The sequence below is a fragment of the Dipodomys spectabilis genome, unplaced genomic scaffold (assembly GCF_019054845.1).
Source record: "Dipodomys spectabilis isolate Male_0828 unplaced genomic scaffold, ASM1905484v1 ptg000051l, whole genome shotgun sequence".
Classification (NCBI taxonomy): Eukaryota; Metazoa; Chordata; class Mammalia; order Rodentia; family Heteromyidae; genus Dipodomys; species Dipodomys spectabilis.
Window position 1 is genome coordinate 8,850,237 of NW_024870728.1, and position 18,773 is coordinate 8,869,009.

Sequence of the window (18,773 nt, forward strand, 5' to 3'; positions counted from 1 at the left end):
GGACTTTGGGGAAGAGCTTTCTCCTCCACTCCCTGCCTCCATGGGTCTCATTTGGCTACATTTCCAAAGCATGTACAGAAAAACTCAACAGCTTATCACCTGACCCACCTATCCAGGTTACCCGAGTCTGAAATCGAGCCCCCTCCCACTTCAGCCAGCAGCTTCAGGGTCCTGCGGTAACCAAATCATATTCCGCACCTTTCTGTTCAAGACCCTCCAGTGGCCAATGCAAAACTTAAAATTATTAAAATGGCTTATAAACCCCTCTCAAGGGTGGAGAACCTTCTTCCTACCAAGGGCCATTGGATATTTGTAACATCACTCACAGACCACATAAATGATGGATACAGGCAGATGGCTGTGGGAAACTGACAAGAAGCCTTTGTGAAGTATGTGTATGTTGTCATGGACCTGCCCCGGTGCCTTCGGGGTCTCATTTTCTATCACCTCTCCTAGTTCATTCTATTTCTGCCTTTGGCCTCTTTGCTGTTTCTAGATCACAGTGAGAATACTCCTATCTCGGGACCTTTGCAGATACTGTTCTCCTCAGCATTACATGGTTCTGTCCTTTATTTCCATAAGGTCTTTGCTCATGTTATTAGATGGGCCTTCCTGGCTACCTTAGAATAGTGAACACTTCTTCCAGACAACAACACTCCCTTCCTCCTGACTTGCTATACCTTTCTCCATAATATTTTCTACTTGTAGCTAGAGCTTATGTTCACCCATGTTTCCTGTCTCACACACACTAGACTATAACCCATGGGGGTAAGCATTGTATTGTTTTGTTCACTATGTGGTTAGAATCCTCATCCCTCAACATGTGGTCAGGCATATAGAAAGTACTGTGATTAGTAATCTGGTGAATACATCTAATTAGAATGAAGCAAGATGTGTAGCTGTTAGTAAACGATATAAGTATATATTTATGAGAACAAATGCAATGATGGTAGTAGCTATGCTGAAGTATAGCATTTAATTTAATTTTTTTCTTTTCTGAGGGCTGGGGCTATAGCTTAGCGGTAGAACCCTTGAGAGCTCTTGCCTACTATGAGTGAGGCCCTGGATGGATGCATAGCCCCCCCACCACACACATATGCACATGTATATACATGAACACACACATGCATTTGCACATACAATCTCTTTTCTGAATTTTCTTTCAAGTTATTGCATGATTTCAATAATCTTTTCAATTACTGTGTTTATTATAAATAAATAGTATGCAACTTTAATGAAATAAATGCTAAATAAAATGTTGGAAAGTTTGAAAAATCCTGGTAAGTGGGTTTTACTTGAAGGATTGACAAGAAGGTAAGTGGATAGGAATGCTTTAGTCTAAAACTTTTATGAAATTTTAGTATCCTTGTGACTTTAAATCCACATAAATTGTCCACGTATTAGAAGCAAACCTCTTCAAATACCCCTAGCTAGTCTAGATAATGGTCTAAATACATGTCATCAAAAGGCCTGTGTGTTAAAGGGTTAAGCTCATGGTGCTATCAGGAGGTGAAGGAACCTCTAGGATTTGAGACCAAGAGGAAGGATGTTAGGTCTTTGGGGGCAGATATCCTTGAAGGAAACTATTGGGACTCTGGCCCCTCCCTCTCCTTCTCTTTTTGCTTCCTGGCTGCCATGAGATGAAGAGTTACTACAATGTATAGACTCAAAAGCATCTGGGCCAACTGACCATGGGCTGAAACCTCCAAAACAAACAAGCCCAAATAAACCTTTCCCCTTTGTGCATTCATCACCTCATATATTTTGTTACAGGGCTGATTAACATAATCTCATAAACATATACAATGAAAAATTAACCTTATTTCAGAATGGTTTTAGGTTTGTAGAAAATTTAGTAAAAATTCCTAATGCTCTCAAGCATACCTGGTTTCCTGTGTTAATCACACCTTTCCATTACTATGTTACATGTGTCATAATGAGCCAAGGTGGATATCCATACTTTTATTCAAATTCCCTAACATCCTATGTGTTCTAGGATGGCTTTCAGGGTTTTATTTTTATTTTGGGGGGGGTCTGGTCGTGGGGCCTGAACTCTGGGCCTGGGCGCTATCCCTCAGCTCTTCAGCTCAAGGCAAGTGCTCTACCACTTGAGCCACAGAACCACTTCTGACTTTTTTTCTTTTTGCTTATGTGGTGTGGGGAATTGAACCCAGGGCCTCATGCATACAAGGCAAGTGCTCTACCACTGAGCCAACTTCCCAGCCCAGCTTTCAGGGTTTTTTTGTTTTTTTTTCAGGGTTTTATAGCATGGTTGGTCATCCTTTCTCCTCTGGCTCCTCTTGGCTTCTCTACTAAATTCTTGGTTCCTGAAAGCCAGGTGTCCTCAACAATCAATGATGTCTTCTGAAATAGGACCTCAATACACATTGAATTGAATCGACCCACTTTCTATTTTAAAATATCAACTGTTTGATGGAATGATTTGATACCTGCTTCTGAGTGGCACTGTCTGCCTCTACATAACTTTCTCTAGTACTACCAAATTTCCCTTGATCCCGATGTTTTATGTAAGGCTTTATTTATTACCACTGGCAGATCCTTGATGCATGGATACATTTAGAGGAGTAGGCCTGGCCTTCTAGATGGAGACACTCATTACCTGTGTCTCTACCTCTGAAATGGACAAGTTGGGTGAGAACAACTCTGTTACTATTGGCTGCTCAAATCCTGGGCTGGTTATAAGAGCTTTCTCTTCAGGGCATTTGAGTGAGGATTCTGAGATTGGCTGTAGGAACTTCTGCTATAAATACTAATGTTAAAAGGGACTGGGACTATTTTTCATGTCTTAAATATGTAACATTTTCAATCGCTGCAAGGGACTTATATATAAACTACTCTGACACCATTTTACAGCTTGGGAAACAGCTCTGAGAAGCTGAGCGATACAGCTAATGTACACACAGGGAGAGACGTAGACTAGGGATGGTCAGCACCCATGTTCTATGACTACTTGTTCCTTTGTGAGACAGCAGCTCCCAAAACTAAAGCATTCTTAAATGGCTGGTGGAGAGAAGATAGACAAAAAGTTGCCCAATAACATGGCTTTCTTCTAAGTACCTCAGATCCTCAAAATCAAACAATCCACCAAATAGTAGGGTTCTTGCAAAGCCAACTCAAACACTGCTTTAATACCGAGCTCCTTGTTTCAGGCTTAAGATCAAGCATATCTTTCTTAATTCTCACACTAACGGTCATGTTTCAGTATTTCTTCTCCAGGAGATATGATGGGCATTTATTCCATCACATGGTCCACTGGGGGCAGATACCTGAGGCCTGTGTTACACAAGCTCAACAGTCTTCAGAAACGTCACAGCCCCTCACTGCACCAATGAAAGTTCCTACATGACTCTTCTAAGAGTTCTAAAAATGAAGCAGTGGCTCTAGGGGAAAAAAAAACCACTGGAGCTGGCACCTCTAGAAAATTATCTAAGCACAGTGAGCAAAATCTAGCATTTTGGAAATGGTTTGCCTTGGTCATTTTTTTTCCCTGGTACCAAGATTTGAACTCAGAGCCTCAAGCTTGCTTGGCAGGTGCTTTGCCAGTTGAGCTATGCCTCTAGTCCTTTTAGCTAGTTCATTTGAAGATGAAGTCCCAAGGACTTTGCTGCCTAGATTGGCTTTGAATCACAATTCTTCAGCTCTCTGTCTCCTGTGTAGCTGGGATTACATGTATGAGCTACTGGTGCCAGGCCAACTGCTGACAAAAACTATACTTTGGCCTTTCAAAGGACAGTACAGTAAGATCTAAGCTACTTTCAAGCTGTAGAAGACATGCTTATTGCTGAGAAATAATGATTTTGAGAATACTATTTGCATATACTAAACAGGAGTTGGAAGATGTTTGTGGTCTGTGGTTCTCAACCAGGTTTTTGTTTCTAACACTGCTACTGATATCAAATGGGCCCAGGACACTAAACAGGCTGTAACGGCAGTACCCACAGGCAAAATGACAGGGCTGGAAACGGATCGTGGGTGTGAGAAGAGATGAATCTGCAAAAGTCTCAATGGTTTGCTGAAATGTGTGCTATGTCCAGACACATAGGCCTTCATAGCTCCTGGCTGAGTGGCCTTTTGACACAGTTTGCACACATCCTAGGAGAGAAGAGCAACACAAATGCACACCAGCCCTTCTGCATCTGTGCCTCTCCTGTGATGGTCTGACATGTCTCCTAAATTAACATTAAATCAAGGCTTCTGGCAGAAGACACCAGTTTAAAAGTGTACATAAAACACATTTCCAGCTGGGTGCTGAAAGCCCCCACTTAGCTACTCAGGAAGCTGAGACCTAGAGTATCCTGGTTACAAGCCAGTCTTGGCAGAAAAAGAGTCCATAAGACTCTATCTCCGATTAGCCAACAAACAGCCAGGCTAGAGGTATGGCTCGTGTGGTAGAGCATCAGTACAACAATTCAAGACCCTAAGTTCAGGCCTGGGTACTGACAAGGCAAATAAACAGCACCCCCCCCCCCACACACACACATACATTTCCAGACTCTTCATAATCATTCAACTCAATGAAGCAAAGAAGACAGAAAACCTCTTATTTCAGGTAGCTTTGGATCACTCTGAAATATCCCATGGCCTTCTGATGTCCCATCAACCCCTTCTCTGTGATCATTGCCTCATCAGATGAAATACAACATTGAGAGTATTGTCCCCAAATCGTGATTATAAAATTGGAAACCGGAAATTGGCTTTTCACCAATTTCCTTAAGGTCCCTTAAACTTAAAATACCTATCACACCCATTATCCACACAGAGTAAAAGCAAATAGAACAAAATTATCCCTTTATTTTCAAACACCCCAGAAACTATTCACATATAATAGTTATAAGAGTAACACCTCTTCTCCATCTCTTGTCCAAACACTAGCAGTTTAAACTTTTCCTTCTGTTCTTTCACTTTGCTTCCTCTCTAGGCATTGTGTGTGTATGTGGGGGGTGGGGGGAGTTTCAGAAGATGTAAACTTAAGGCCTTGTGCTCTTGTTTAGCTTTTTGTTTCATGGCTGGCACTATACCACTTGAGCCACACCTCCACTCTTGCTTTTTGCTGGGTAATTGAAAAGCCCCACAGACTTCTCTACCTGGGCTGGCTTTGAACCCAGATCTTCCAGATCTCAGCCTCTTGAGTACTTTAGATTACAGGCATGAGCTACCGGCACCCAGGCTCCATCCATTCTTTTGGCTAATATTGCTGAGGTATCTCTTGCCTTTGAGGAAAATCTGAGCAGAAAGTAAGAATATTACTATGGCCAGGAAATACAGAAACTTACAAAGTTATCCACTTCCTTCTTGAGTGAGTGTTCTTCTTTTCACTGGGTAAGGCTCCTCCTGGAGAAATAAGAAACCCATTTTCTGGTTAGAAATATCTCAGTTACACCCCTCAGTTACACCCACCACTCCTTACCCTGCCCTACTTTTGGCTAATCTTCTCGTCTGGGTTTCTATAAGCTCACAGAGGTTTCCGCTCTCTACCTTTGCTTGATAAAAGTTGAGGTGGCTGCGTGCAGGGAGGGAGTGAGGGATGTCAGCGGTGAAACCAGACACTTGAAAGTCTGTGAATCTGACAACTTTCCTCTCTGCTTCTAAACGCCTGGGCACCAACGAAAATAGTTCCATCTGTTTTGGTCAGTGCCAGGAAAATGGCAAGGGCCTGCTCCAAGTCTGTCTTCATACCTCCCCGCAATATTGCAGAAAGGGAAAAAAGGTACTGTTCCACTCCAAAATCTCCTCCAAATGGCAAAAAAAAAAAAAGGGGGGGGGGGGGGGGGAATGCCAGCACTCCGCTTCCACCCTGACGAGCGCGCTGCAGGGCCGCCTGGCCTCTGCTAATAAAAGCTCAAAGCCTAAATGGCTCGGTGGTTATTGGCTTTCGCCCTTGGACAGAGAAATGAGATCACGATTTTCACCAAGGGAAGGAACCGCCACTGCCAGGCTGCTGCCGCTTCCCCTCCAGGCGCGCATCCCGCATTACATCACCGGTGAGCTGGGGTAGGGGGGTGCAGGGGGAGACTTCTCCAGAGACCCGGCCCCAGACAGGGAGGACAAACAAGGGGTGGGGCGGGAGAGTGTCGAGGAACAAGGAAAACGCAGGTCCCCGTTTCCCACCATCTTGGGGCGAGGTGTGGGGGGGGGGGTGGGGAAGGAGAGATGAGAGATGCGGGTTGTACAGCGGAAACGCAACAGCCTTGAGCAGCTGCGACCCCAAATGCACCCCTGAACCCCCTCACCTCCCAAGTCCAGCGAACCCTGGAATCCGAAGCTCCGGGGGAGGGGTGGATACGGGAGGGGTGGGGCTGTCTGGAGAGGGCCCTAGCGGGACGTCGGGACACCGGAGAGACTGGGGGCGGGGGGCGGGGGGAGGACCGGGAAGGAGCTAGGCGCCCGCGCGGGAGGGTGCAGGGGGGTGGGGTAGACAGGGGGTGGGGGAGGCGGTGGCCACAGCTCCCCTGCCCGGCCCAGCTAACGGAACTTCCCCCGCCCCGGCGACAGCAGACGATCGGCGTGGGGGGAGGTAGAAGCGCCTCCTCCCCGCCCCAGCGGCGGCCCCGCAGGGGGAGGACGGCGCCTCACCTGGCCCCTGATGTGGGGCGGATCATGCCATGGCAGCGCCGGCGATCGACAGCGGTGGCGGCGGCGGCGCCCAGAGCCCGAGTAGCAGTCCCGGGAGTCGGGCGGCAGCCGGGAGCTCCGCAGCTGCGGGAGGACGGGACGGCGGCGGGGACGCGGGAACCCGGGACGCGATCGCCACAGGCCCCTCCCTCCCTCCGCTGGAGGACTACGAGTGCAAAATCTGCTACAACTACTTCGACGCGGACAGGCGCGCCCCCAAGCTGCTGGCGTGCCTGCACACCTTCTGCCAGGAGTGCCTGACCCAGCTGCAGCTCCGCGCCGCCGCCGGCGCCGCCCCGGAGCGCGCGCCTCGCCCGCCACCCTGGCACGGCCCGCCCGGCGCCATCGCGTGCCCCGTGTGCCGCCACCGCACGCCCCTGCCCGACAGCCGCGTGCACGGCCTGCCCAACAACACCAAGCTCGCCGAGGCCTATCCGCTGCGCGCTTCGCAAGACCCGCTCCCCCAGGACCGCCTCCCGCCGCTGCCCGAGCGCCGCGCCGCGCCCGCCGCGGCCCACCCGCCGCCGCCGCCGCCGCCCGCCGAGGACGCGGCCCCGGGGTCTCGCGCGCGCTCCGGCCTGCGCGCCCCAGGGGCCTACGAGAGCTGCCAGAACTGCAAGCGCGCGGCGCTCACGGCCGGCTGCGTGTGCGTGGTCTTCTCCTTCCTCTCCATGGTGGTGCTGCTCTTCACCGGCCTCATCTTCGTCAACCACTACGGGGGCGGGGGCGGCGGCGCCGGGGCACCCCCGGGAGGCGGGGCGCCGCCCCCTGGCGCGGCCCCTGCCAGCGGTTCACCTTCCCCCTCGCCGGTGGGGCCCATCTGCCTGTCGGTGGCCAGCATCCTGGCGCTCTTCTCGGTCGTGGTCACCTGGATCATTTGCTGGCTCAAGTACCGGCCCGACGGGGCGGCCGCGAGTTCGGCGGGGAGCGGCGCAGGTTCCTCGAGGGGGCGGGCCGCGGCGGCGCCCGGAGGCAGCGCGCGGAGGAACGACACGTAGCGGGGCCTCCCGGCCTGCGCCCCCACGGCGTGCGCGGCCCAGGAGGATCGGACGGGTGGCTCCGCGCGCCCCAGCTTCTCACCCCCGCAGCCCCGGGATGAGCCTCCCCGTAGTCCGATCGCCTGTGGGCCTCGTTTTTTCCGCCCCGCAGGCTCTTAGGGCTCCGGCTCCTCCTGGGCGCTGAGCCAGGGGTGGAAACGGTGGAGGCCGGGAAGGGCGAGGAAGTGCCCAGACCGAGCAAGGTCGACCATTACTTTATACCCCGTCCGTTCCAAAGGCTTGAAGATTAGCGCCGAGGGGAGCAGAGTGGGACCCCAGCCAACTCTCCAGAAAACTAGCTTTTCTGTCATTGGCATTTGCGAATTTCTTGCGGGGTGCGGGCTGGCGCGCGCCAGCGCGCACGCGTCTGCACGGATCAAGGTGCACGGACCAGAATTGCCTAGAGGAAGAATGAATGAGACTTGAAAACTGGAAACGTTTTTCATGCTTCCCGGTTGTAGGAGGATCCGGAAGGCTGAACACGCCCCGCGGGCACGGAGCGGACTGGACTGAGTTGAGTGCCAGCCTCGGTGCGCGGAGAGGCAGGTGCGCAGCGCGCGTGCGCGTGCGGGGCCGAGCCGCGCAGGCTCCGCGGGGGGGGGGGGGAGGGGCAGGGGGCGGCGTGGCGCGCACCGGCAGCCGTGAGCCGCCCACCGCCTGGCGGCTGCAGCAGCGCCCAGAGGTCGGATCTCTTGGAAACTGGCGGTGGTTTGATTCACGGTGTTACTGCCAGGAAGTCATTTCATCTTCTGTGACTGGACTGCGATTGCTTAAAGAGCCCGAGCTCCCTTTTCACAAAACTGACTGACGGTTGCCCCCGCCTGGAAGACACTGAAAGCGATTCACGCAGAACAGAAAGTAAAGGTTTCTCCCTTGACTTTCGGTTTCTCTTAATTTCATTTTTTAAAATCGTGTATTTTTTTTGCCTATGTAAGCCTGGAAACGTTGAAGAAGATATCCTCACAAGCTGTGTTCAGCGACTTGACTTTATTCTTATACCTCTGATCCAAATGCATTTCAAAATTAGGAGCAGAAAATGAAAGTGGGTTGGTAATGAGTTGATCGAAGACTTTGTACTGTGAAAAATGAATGACTCAACTGTATGAAAACTATAACAACGTCCAAAGATGAGACTAAGTGATAAGCCTTTCTGCCTTGGACTACAAAGATATATAGTAGACATTTACCATAAAATATTATTTTGAATATAGCTGTTTGCCATCACCAGGATCATGTCTACATCTAGTCACCTGAGGGGAAAAAGAATACATATCTATCTGATTTTGTAACTAAAGGATGAATTACGAGTGCATGTTAGACGTGAATTTGGTGCCTTTTTTTTTTTAAGAAAAAACGAAAAGGTTCCAAATGTATTTTATATGAAAACATTCCTTAACCCTTCTTTTGGGATTTGGGGTGGGGAAAGAGAGTTTTCATGCTGGGAAAAAAAATCACAGAAGAGACTGAGGCTCTGCTACTGTTCCTCGTGTGTTTATGTATTTATGCAAGCCATGCATGAAATCCTGACTACATTCTATTATCTGAACTTGAATGGAACATTTGTACTATCATATGAGTGCAGTAATTTATTGGCCATCAAGCCATGGTGTGACTACAGTTTAGGAGGTACAATATAGTGCAGTATATGTCTATGTTGTCTTAATAATAAAAACAAGAAGTATTTATAGAAAAAATGTTCATGACATTTATTTCCTTGTGAAATGACTGAAAGTTATTTGTGCCACGTTTCTCTTTCTTTTTCAAGAAGAAGGATGCTTTAATGGCATTTTATTCATTTTATTGTTATTAAGTTGTTGTACAGAGGAGTTACCATTTCAAAAGTTAGGTAAGAGGTCATTTCTTTATGGACAATGCCACCCCTTCCTTGTCGTTCTCTTTCTCCATTACACATCCCTATCCCAAGGTCACTGGGGCTGAGAGATGTTGGAATGTGTACTGCTAAGAGGAGAGTCCCATGGAATTATTGCTGTGGTTTCGTATGAGCCCTTCTTGAAATGAGTTCTTGGGGTATTATAATATTCTGGAAGCAGCTTACCCATCTACAACTACAGCAGCCACTCCCACAAAATTATTTTCTAACGTTTCTGTTCCCTGAGTTCACCTGACTAGTACAAGTAATCACACTTCTGAGATCAGTTTTCATTACTTCTACCTGTAACATCCTGAATTAGTTCTAGATTTTTTTTTTTTTTTTGGTCGGTCCTGGGGCTTGAACTCTGGGCTTGGGCACTGTCCCTGTGCTCTTCAGCTTAAGGCAAGCGCTCTACCGCTTGAGCCACAGCACCACTTCCGGTTTTCTAGTGGTTTATTGGAGATAAGAGTCTCCTGGACTTTCCTGCCTGGGCTGACTTTGAACCTCCATCCTCAGATCTCAGCCTCCTGGGTAGCTAGGATTACAGCCATGAGCCACAGGTGCCCAGCTTAGTTGTATTTTTTAAACTTTTTGTTCACCTTTGCTTCCCTCCAGTAGAGATGCTGTTTGCAACCACTTCAGTTGCAAAAAATGCATCCACACATGAATGCATGAGGACGTGTGGTGGACATGGCCGTATGTATAATACATATTATAAAGGCATAGTGGTAACAGAACTTGGCTTTGTGGATGTAACCATGTGTGCGTGTGTACACAAACATGTGTTTGTTATTTCTTTCTCTTAAACTGGCAACCTAGAAGTCTGTCTAAAGTTACTTGGAGACCAACTTGCTTCATAAAGTTTATTTATGTTCCCCAGAAGTACACCAATGATGTAACCTAAATTATTCTTCATAAATGAGAAATTCATCTTTGAATTGCCTCGGTCACAATGAAAGCCACATTTTGCTTCTTTTATGGATTGCACATGTAAATTTGAGTTTGAATACTTTAAAATTATAGATTTTCTTCATGGCTTAATACATAACCATGAAGATTTCTTTTCTTGGCTGACCTTACCTCCCCACAAATTTCTGACTTTGTTACCAGAAATTGAATGGCAAGAGGAGTGATTAAAAAAAAACAAACAACTTTTGTCTGGTTTCTAATGAGCTTTTATTTCTAAGTATTCAGGTGTGTGTGTGTGTGTGTGTGTGTGTGTGTGTGCCCTTATTCACCTGTTTTACAGATTTGATTGCCAGGAATAACAACACCATAGATATAATAGGAAGTTGGAAAATGATTATTGATATATTTTGATATATATTGATATATTGATATAGACTGAGTTATCCAGAGAGCACCTAGAAACAGTAGTGTACAATTCTCCTCTTAGTTCTTTAGTTCCTTGGAAGAGTTTGACTTAATCTTAAACACAATGGGTGCGAATTATCAATAAAGTCACTGCTCATCTACTCAGAAACCAGGGAACTTCCTGGCTCCAATTCTGCCTCACATTCAGGTTTGTTTCCATGGAACATGAGCATCAGATTCATCATACAAACAATGAGTGAAACACCAACCTGGGAATGCTTAATGATTTGGTGAGCAGCGTCCACTTCAAGAAAGCTCCCTGGGTTTGGAGTAGAAAACCAATATCAGCAAGTATGTGTGAGTCTGAATAATAGCTCTCCCCTTACTTGGAAAGACTATGGACATCATAGCTCTGTGAACCCTAGGCTCAACTATAAAATGGGGAGAAAAAATATCACCCTCTTTTATCTCACGGAGTCAGGTGTGAGGATTTGTATATTTATACACACTTTTCTATACCATGAAATGCTTTGGAATCTAAAGCTATATGCACCTGTGCTTTTGCTTTCATTCTGAGCTCCAAGGATCTAATATCTCCCCCAGAGAGCTAGATTCCCAGGGGATAGTGATCTCACTGCTACTTCCTTCCCAACTCTTAGAACTGTCTGTAGTGGTCTTAATTATCTGCTGAATTGTTGATTTCTTGCAATCGGAATTTAAAGACTACAGGAACATTGCCTTCCTGGCCTCTCTTCTAAGCTACAAAGCTGTACTGAGTTCTTAGTACGTAGTAAGTGGTTAATAAATATTGTGTTGAGCTACCTGAAGGAACACCCAGGAAGAAATGTTGGGCAAGTTGGCTCCCCAAACTCACTCTGCCAGTCTGCTGAGACCCTGAGGGTCTTGGGTAAATAGTTACATTCACTATTACACAAGGATTTTTGAAAGGTTAAAAAATATATATGTTCCTGAAAAATCACTTTGGGTTTTGAGAAAAATCTGTGCTATAACAGAAGAATGCTTGCTACATTTTATTCAGTATAGAGAGAGACCAAAGAATATTTAGCTATTCTGATCACTTCTGCATTATGACATTCAATGTGCATTTATGACCACAATAATGCTGTTCACTCCACTGGGAGCAACATCTGTGTAGTTAGGGGAAATTTCCATAACATCGAGAAGATGTTCTGTCAAATTTCTTGATTTTTTTCTTGATCTTTATTCTAATAATAGTCTTTCTAATTTTATATTTGTGTGTGTGTGTGTGTGTGTGTGTGTGTGTCCATTGTAGAGTTTGAAATTGTGGCCTGGGCATTGTCCCTGAGCTTTTTAGCTCAAGGCTAGCACTCTACCACTTGAGCCTTGGCTCCATTTCCAGCTTTTTGATGGCTAACTGGAGATAAGAGTCTCCCAGACTTTCCTGCCTGGACTGGCTCTGAGCCATGTTCCTCAGGTCTCAGCCTCCTGAGCAGCTAGGATTATAGGCAGGATCACTGGTGCTAGACATCCTTGCCATTCTAGATAAAGCATTCTTTGCAGATTTACTAATTTTTCCCTCTACCCCCATGTTACACCCCCAGTCCCATACATGCTAATTTTATTCAACTCAAGAATGAAGTCATGCAGTTACTCTGTAGTACCATCTATCACCATTTAATTCCACTGATATCAGTGTTTTACATTTCTGCTCTGACACAAAGATAGTAAGTTTATACTATGAACAATTAGCTGCATCCTTGTTAAATACAAATTTGTTTTTCTTCCTGTGAAGTCATATAAGTTTTTACTGAATATGTTAGACCATGAGTTAGAGGAATAGCTAATATTTACTAGAATAACTTCTTAATGTTAGAAAGGACTGGAACCAGATCTTGAAGACATGTGAATGAATAAAGTTTAAGATTAAGCTATCATTTGACTGTCCATACACACACACACACACACACACACACACACACACACACACAGATAGCTCATTATTGTTTCCTTTTATCCATTTTGATTTTGAGGTGTCTTAGGAAAACTGCAGATACATCAACGAAGATCAAGTTTATTTCTGTTATATGCTCACAATCATTCCTGATCATCAAATATATTTTAAGGGACATGAGTATTTAACGTTCAATCTCAGACAGTATTCCTAGGAGCTGAAGAAGAATGTGCACACTTCCTTTAGAAAAACAGTTGTCCGTTTATGTAAAATTGGATTATCTTTGGCTTAGAAATGCCACATCACCATGAAGTTGAGTGGAGGCGGGAAGGGGAGGGGTGAAGTGAAAAGAAAGAAGATTGAGAAGTCTCCTTAAGCTCCCAACATCACAAAACACACTACAACATAAACAGAGGAGAAAGTGCTTAATCACTGCAAAAATAAACCATTTCCCCCCAAAAGCTTTGATTTGGGGAGCTGTGGAATACACATTACCTCCATCAACAATCATGAGTATCTGCCATTATTTAGAAATAATGCATTTATCTTTCTATTGTGTGTGCATAGGAAAATACTTTGCAGCCAAACTTGGGGTTTGAGATCAAGTTGCTTCGGACCTACAGTTTGGGGGAAGGCTTCGCTTTCAGTGAATACTAGACAATTGTTGCCCTAAGGGAAAAAATTGGGGTCCAGCTTGCAAGACAGTGATTTGTCCCTAGAGTTCCATAGATTGTTCCAATCGCACACAGCAATTTTCTGAGGTGAACCTCCGTGGACTCCGGTCTCAGGTGACCTTAAAAAGGGAACTGCAGAAGGAACAGCCCCGCCCCCGGAGAGTATATTTTAATTAGTGCCTCCGTATGTTTAAAAGGCACCCCAGGTGATTCCTAAGCAGCTAGATTGGAGAATCCTACTTTTCGCAAGGTGTTTATTGAATCTGTCTTCCTAATCTCACTTTAATGAACGAAGCGCTGAATGGTCGCTTTCCCCAGCTCTTTGGAAACTATTTGGGAGAGTATAGGCACAATGCTTGGATCTTGGAAGTAATCATACTCCAGATAACCAAAGGAGAGCTGCTTAAACGTTGTTCTGTTCGCCCTCTCTCCCTCCTTACTCCCCTCTCTCTCTCCCTTTCCCCTCCTTCCGCCCATCCCTCTCTCCCCCCCTTCTCCTCCTCTTTTGCCTGTGACACCCCCCACCCCGCGTCCCACGAGCTGGGATTTTGCTGGCATAGGCTGGGTAAAGACACTTGAGTCTTCCTCCAGGACTTTTCTAGGAAATCACCGGGCCACTTCCAAATAGATGAGTGGTTTCCGAGTTGGGTGGGTCCTTAAAACTCAGCAGGGAACCTGGAGCCGCTTGGAACACTTGTAGTCCCGTCAAGCTGGAGGATCCCTGGAGCGCAGGAGTTCAGCGCCCAGCCTGGGCAACACCGAGAGATCTATAAATGCACCAATCGCTATCACCAGGGACCCAGTGGAGGCCGCTTGCGAGGGGTGAACAGGAAAGTCTCCACTGACGTGAGGTCATGGCCAAGATAGCCCAAGTCTACGGTGGCAGCCAGGTGCGGTTGGCAGCAGATCTCCACTGGCTGCGTCTTCAAATGCTCCTTGGAATCCCGAGCGGCTAAACTCCGTTTAAAGAGGGGTCCGTTCCGTGTGCAGAATGATTGCAGGCCCTCGGAGCTGGGTGTACCTAGATGGGCACGCGCGGGGGCCGAGCTTGGCCTGGATGGATGGGTGTGAAGCCGGGATCACCTGTGTTTCTATGCCTCTGAGTGCGGGTGCCGCCCATCTCAAGTACTGGGGAGAAGTCGGGTGTTAGGGGCCACTCAAGGCTGCCCCAGCTACTCTGACAAAGCAAATGGGGTTGGGGGGGCCTAGCAAGGGTCCTGGGGGCCGTCTGTGAGTGGGAGGTGAAGTCTGTACCGTGGGCCCTTCCCCAAGGCTTTCTGAGCTGGACAGAATCCTAGACCGTCTAGGGGGACCGGCGCTGATCTCTGCTCCCCGGGGCCCACGACCCTATAAACTGCCTCCTTCGCAGCTCTGCACCCCAATTTCAGGCCGGGTCACCTGTGGGTTTGAGATCCGGAGGGAAAAGGCAAAGGCGCAAGAGCGGGGAGGAAACCAGCAATTACGACCTCTTGTCTGACTCGGCTACTCTGCTTAGTTCCTGTTGTGTTGTTCGCGTATTTGTTTGTTGTTTGTCTCGCTGTGCTGGGGATGGAACCCAGGTCCTGGGACCCAGGTGGTGGAAAGTGAGCGCTTCGTTACTGAGCCACCTTCCCAGTACCCCGGTTTTTTGTGCAGGGAACCTGGTCTTTCGGCTTCAGGGTTCCACCGGTGCGTTATTTGTGATCAAATGACACGTTCAACTTCGCTGGACTGCCAGCAGCCATTCTCAGACCCTCCTGAAAGTCCCCACCACCACCACCACCACCACCATCACATCGATTAAAAACAGCAGGGCAGACATGCCCCTGATCGTTGATAGAGTAGAAAAGCCCGGCGCAGTGCGCCGCCATCCGTGGTGACCTGTGTCCATTCTTTCGCGACTTCCACGTTTTGTCACCTGCCCCTCCTCCAGTAAGGGTTAGCAAGTCCCAGACTCCCTCCCCCCTCCCGAGAGCCCCCCCCGCCCCCGCCAAGCACAACCCGCGGTTTCCAACCACACCCCGAGATACAAAGGGGGCCTTGTCATCTTCCGAGGGCGACGTGCGCAGGTGTTGGTGGGGCTGGATTACTAGGCTAATTTGGGGTTCCGTTTGTGCATGCCTGTTTTCCTCCAGGGTCCTGAGACTAGCGGGAACCCCCAAATCTAGCCACACAATTCTGACCCCAGGTTTCCCCCCCCCCCCTCCACTGCTCCTCCCGCCCAGGCGGCTTTGGGGAAGGAGTCAGGCTCGTCCAGGACACACCTTCCGCAGCTTCTCTGGGGCCTGGGAAAGCCTTGAAAATGTGGTGTTCGAAATCCTCTCGGCCACTAACTTGATCTTCTCCCTACCACGGGTCTGGCCCAAATTTGAAGAAGGTCCACCTTGCCTGACTGTCTCCGGCTCTTCTCAGCGTGCAGATAGAGGCTAATAAATTCTCCCTGGGAGAAATAGAACACATTGTTTAAAATAAGCGTGAGGTCTGCCTGTGTTCTAAAGGTAACCGAGTTGCAGTAAAATTTCAAACTCTTTTTTTCAATCGAGATGAACGAGGTAGGTCTGTGCCTTCCAGAGGCGTTGAGGGGAATTTCTGGTCAAGCATGGTGGTGCACGCCTATAACCCCAGTACTCTGCGGGACTGAGATAGGAGGACCGTGAGTTTCAAGCCGTCCTGGGCTACACAGTGACACCTTGCCTCGAATTTTGTTTTGTTAAAACTTTACAGCCATGCTGGGCTCCCGCCTATAATCCTAGCTACACAGGAGGCTGAGATCTAAAAATCACGGTTCAAAGCCAGCCGGGGCAAGAAACTCCTTGAGACTCTAATCTCCAATAAACCACTAGAAAACCGGAAGTGGTGCTGTGGCTCAAGCGGTAAAGCGCTCGCCTTGAGCTGAAGAGCGCAGGGAAAGCGCCCAAGTCTAGAGTTCAAGTCCCACCACTGACCAAAACAACAACAACAAAAACAAAACTTTACAGCCAGAACAGAGTAAACACTGTAAAGCAAAGTTCTTAGGTAGCTTTAACTTCCATCCCACGGGAGTGTGATCAAATTGGTTGAAATTGGGGCTGTCTGATGAACAGGAGTTTGCCCTGAGTTTGAACCCTACACCAGAGCTTCTTACCTGTATGGCATTAGGAAAGTTAATAAGCCTCTTTGTGCACCCTTTTCCTCATTGATAACTAGGTGTGTCCAGCAGGAAGTGAATCTCTGTAACAAATTGACATTGCTAGTGCAAACCAAGCATTCGTTAAATATCTTATGGTTGTTGTCGTTGTTGTTTGGCATTCTCTGTAAGTACTTCTGTCACACATCTGGGTTTCCCCAGTTTTCCTGGGTAACTTATTCAGCTTTATTGGGGAGAGGTGTCTAGGCAGTTAGATCCAGGCTGTCTGAGCTCTCCTGCTGGGCATATACTTTGGGAAGTGTCTCCTGGTGTTTGTGACCTGATACCACGCTGAACAGATGACAAACAAATAATGGCAGATAATGGCTTGGCAGTGTGTGGTGTTGGGAAGCGGGTAGTGTCTTCCTGAGTCCCCACTCTGCCACTTGCATAACCTCTCCTTTCGTGGAGCTTGTTGCCAATCATCTGTCAAACTCACAAATACCCTTTCCCCCAGAGCCCATTACTGCTGTTTGTTTGAGGTGATATGTTCCAACCTCTATCTCACTTTATTTTAAAATAAGCAGATTTCAACATCTGGAGAGAGGAAAAGAAAAACCCAGAATGTTCTGAAGTGAATATTAAGGAAGGGTGTGGGGCATGCAGCAGGATTGTAACTATTTTGTTTTCCTTCACGGGGTCTGTTTCCCCACCTCACGAAGCCCCGATAGCCTGCCGCCCAGGTGTACAACATTTCTAGTACATCCACACACCTGGCAGGGCTGCGCGGGTGCTCACTTAGTCCATGTCTCCCAGTCCCCCACATTCCAAATCAGAAACTAAAATATATGAACTCATCTTGTTTCCATAAGGTACATCAGCTAGACTTTTTTTGATCAGAAATATCTTACAATGGTATTCTTGTTTCTCTTTCACACACTCTGTCTCGGTCTCCACTCTCCCCTACTTTCTCTTCTCTCTCCTTTCTCCTCTTTCCTTTCTCTCCTTCCTCCTTTTCTTCTATATCATCCCTTGCAATTTAGAGAATCTCACTTTTTCCATTTTGCTAAGATTTTTTTTTTTTACTCTCTGAAATCTTTCATGCTGAGGATCCTTTTCTGCGTTCAAGCTCAGAAAGCTTACTCAATTTCCCCTGTCCCAGGGTGATGGGGACAGAGTCTAAAAGTCAAGATCTGACTTCCTCTCCTCCTGGGCCAGCCTCCCCCAAGGAAACCACACTGTTTGCTTTTCTGAAAAGTGAGATTTCTCTGCTGCCAGAGAGTGGAACGAAAGCTGTGGCTCTAAATGTCACCGTGTGCCCAGAGGGAGTAGAGGAGTGACACCACAGGAGTGACACCGGTGTCCACCGGTGGACACCTGATGGCGGGCTGCTCTGTTCCTCTTAGCTTTGGCGACAGAAAATATAATATGGTGATTTCTTTTCCACCTGGACCTCCTCACCTCTACCTTGGCTTTCTGCTTCATGTCCCTGCTAAGCAGCCCCCTGATATTGTTAAGTGTTGCTTTCTGATTTTGTTACCACAGCTGAGCAGCATGGCTCTACAGCGGCTCCTCTGCCAGTATAGGTCTTCCACCTCCCTCAATGTGTTTCTTAGTCCCAATCTTCCCAGAGGTTTCAAAGCATTTATAGTAAGAACTTAATGGGACCAGGCACAGGTGGCTTGCTTACGCTTGTAATCCTAGCTATTCAGGAGGCTGAGATTTGAGGATGGAAATTGGAAGCCAGTGGAGACAAGAAAGTCTCTTAGACTTGTATCTCCCATTAACTGCCAAAAAGTGGAAAGTAGATCTGTGGCTCAAGTGGAAGAGCACTAGCTTTGAGGGACAGCACTCAGGACTCTGAGCTCCAGCCCCAGTACCAGTATAAAAACAAAACACCTTGTGGTGTCTTTGAAGACAGTCCTGATGAATGGTCCTGTCTATTTCTTCCTGGTTGACTTCACCAACCAGAAAAGGAAGGTCTCAATCTCTCCAGGAGTGGCAGCTTCCCAAGCTGAAATTACCCTCAATGGGCACACAGGTCTATAGGGGACAGAGCTTCTTCCCAAACATTTCACCAGCCTTGAAGAGAATTTCCTCACATTGGGTGAATGGAAGAGACAGATTCTGGAGAGTGGAAGAGGGGGTTGGGCTCGCAATTTTATTCTCTGAGAAAGTACAAAAAGTATGTTTGCAGTTGATGGAGGCAGAGATCAAGATGCCC

At 47.5% G+C, this 18,773-nt stretch overlaps 1 protein-coding gene across 1 annotated transcript; it reads left to right on the forward strand.

Annotated features, from left to right (window-relative positions):
• Positions 1-6,623: 6,623 nt before the first annotated feature.
• LOC122107331 (RING finger protein 225-like) lies at positions 6,624-7,631 on the forward strand. The gene has a single exon (XM_042678943.1). The coding sequence runs from the start codon at positions 6,624-6,626 to the stop codon at positions 7,629-7,631; it is 1,008 nt and encodes a 335-aa protein (XP_042534877.1).
• The last annotated feature ends 11,142 nt before the right edge of the window (positions 7,632-18,773 follow it).